Source organism: Salminus brasiliensis, chromosome 15 (assembly GCF_030463535.1).
Source record: "Salminus brasiliensis chromosome 15, fSalBra1.hap2, whole genome shotgun sequence".
In the NCBI taxonomy this organism is placed as follows: domain Eukaryota; kingdom Metazoa; phylum Chordata; class Actinopteri; order Characiformes; family Bryconidae; genus Salminus; species Salminus brasiliensis.
Window position 1 is genome coordinate 20,236,455 of NC_132892.1, and position 2,711 is coordinate 20,239,165.

At 35.7% G+C, this 2,711-nt stretch overlaps 1 protein-coding gene across 1 annotated transcript in view; it reads left to right on the forward strand.

The window, feature by feature from the left end:
* Nucleotides 1-2,073, forward strand: part of LOC140535858 (uncharacterized) — a 3,820-nt gene extending 1,747 nt beyond the window's left edge. Inside the window, exon 2 of the mRNA XM_072657391.1 lies at nucleotides 570-2,073. Coding sequence (XP_072513492.1) covers nucleotides 570-971 — 402 coding nt within the window. The 3' untranslated portion in view covers nucleotides 972-2,073. The remainder of the gene's footprint in view (nucleotides 1-569) is intronic.
* The last annotated feature ends 638 nt before the right edge of the window (nucleotides 2,074-2,711 follow it).

Consider the following 2,711-nt stretch of genomic DNA (forward strand, 5'->3'; position numbering starts at 1 on the left):
TACCTGAGCAACCACTTACCACCATAACAATCACTCAGAAAACAAAAGCAACTACTTGGGATACCATATCAGCCACCCAGGCATCCATACCCGACCATGGTAAACACTTAGGAACACCCCAGCACCATAGCAACCACCTATTAATCACTTGGCAACACCATAACAACCACCCAGAAAACAATAGCAGTTACTTGGGAGACCATAGCAACCATACTATAGCAGCCACTCAGCTATGAACTTAGATACCCAAACATCTACTTAGCAACTTTATAGTAACAATTGAGCAAACGCTTAGCAACACCATGTCAACCACCTGGGATACCACAGCAACAGCCTAGCAACCAGCTAGCAACGTCATGGAAATCACCTAGAATACCATGTAATGTAGCACAGCCTAGCAACTGCCTGGATGTGGAATCCACTGTGTAAGCACTGTGTTTCTTTCAGGAAATAAACGTTTCTATTGTTTTATTTTGTATTTTAATTTTATTTGATGTATCTTATAAGATCACTTATAAGAGTATAGGAGTTGAAATATCAAAAGACTTCTTGTCCTTTCCTCATAACAGGTTGACACCTCAGACCCTTCTCTTGATACAGCAATGAGCATAAAACTCGAGCAGCCAGACGGCGAAAAGGAGCCATTTCAGATCGTTTGTGTTGAAGCCTTTGATTCTCAGATTCGAGTTGCAAAATCGCCCTCATGCTCATCCACCGCAGAGTCAAGCACGAGCACACTACGTCCAGCACAGAAGAAGAAAAAGCGTAGATGGAACACTTTTAATTTAGACACTGCGAAGATACTTTGCGAATTGGACAAGCGCAAGGCCGATGCCCATGACCGATACGCACAAACAATTGCTGACTTCATGCGGGGACTGTCCAAGAGACGCTGTGCCCATTTCAGAAAGCGCATTAACGACATTATGTTTGAAATGGAGATGGAGCAGCTGCAAGATTCTGGATTGTAAGATTCCTTCAGTTTTCAGCATTTCTCTACAATCCCACACTGAATAGATTTTTAGGTTTTGTGATTGGTACTGGGGTGTTCCATTGTTCCCTGTCTTTTCTGTCTGGACACTTCACAGGTAACTTTTGTGCTGAGGTTTAAATCATGCTATTCTTCCTCTAGCTGTGTTAACATTGTTTGAGAAATTCCATTTGCAGATACTTTTGCTCGTATCTGTTCCTTCAATAATTTCCCTAGACACAAAAAAAAAGTCAGTAGAACACACACAATCCAGTTTCACCTTATTTGGATAGCATAGCATCATTCTGTTTACTGAACAGGTGTTAGTAATTTGTCTGGTAAAACTCCCCATATAAGCCATATTAGCATTTGTTTTAAGTTTAGGGTTAGGGGAAGAGCCAGGTTTAGAGTTAAAAGAAAAGAAAATAGTAATTGATGTTACTATAAAAAATGATCTGCAAAGTGTACTGTCCAGTTAATCCTAATATTTATGCTGTTATTTATTTATGATTGTGATTATGATTTAAACTACATTTATGATCTTTAAACTTTCTAATGAATCAGTTTTTGCCATGTTTTCAGTTTCAGTTTTCAGTGTGATGTTTACTTCCAGAATTTGCTGTCCATTCTTTCCTCTACCAGTAGAATGTACCCTCTTAGACTGGCTTTAACACAAGCCTAAGCCATTATATATAAAAATCCACTTACATTTGTATTATTGATGAGAGCTCAAATATTTTGTCTGCCCATAATTTCGCTTATTTATTTATTTATTTATTTATTTATGATTAAAAACGCCCTGATCTTGCTTAAAATGTTGAAGTAATGTTCAATATTTAACTTAATGCCTTTTGGAGATCAGTGAATGTGCTTAGCTATTCACGGTTTCCTAGGTTTGCCAGAACTTTGACATGCCACCATCAACAGTGGTTGTAATGCTGACATGCCATCATTACTGTCATTTATTTAATTGGTTTTGTGATCACACACTTCAAATTATGACAGCCAGACAGCTGTGATGATGTCTGAAATTGTCTTTATAAACAGCAGTGTTATGTAGTGTTTCCAGTATTTATTAATAATGTTTATTAAACTCACAGTCAGATGTTGTGTATTTTCTTACATTTATTTCAGAAACATATTTTCCCAACAATTGAAAGAGATTAAAAGAGATTAAGGGATCATGGTTAGCCCAGACTCAAACATGTTTTTGAGTTTGACCAGAAGAGGGCAGTGTGACTGTAGTTTCTGTAAAGAAAAAAAAAATCAAAGAAAGGTGGGAATCAATTGGAATATTATTTCTTAAGATTCCTTACTAATTTTCCTTAAGGTTCATAAATGTAGTTTATTATTATTATTATTATTATTATTATTATTATTATCATTATTATTATTATTATTATTATTATTATTATTATTAGTAGTAGTAGTAGTAGTAGTAGTAGTAGTAGTAGTAATCTTCTTTTATCACCAGTTTTAAAAGCTGGCATTTGCCAAGATCCCAACCATAAATAAACAGATAACACCGTCTTTTGAATGTGACAGCAGAGAGAGGTAATACTTGGATGAATTATTAAAAAATTACACTCAAATGCCTGTTTGTACGTCTACACACAAGTGCAATAGCTTACCGAAAAGCTGTAAAGTATGTAAATATTACTTTACACTTTTATTTGAATAAGAAATTAGTTATTTTCATATACAGTGCAACCAGAGACAATATAAACAAGGAGATCGGCCA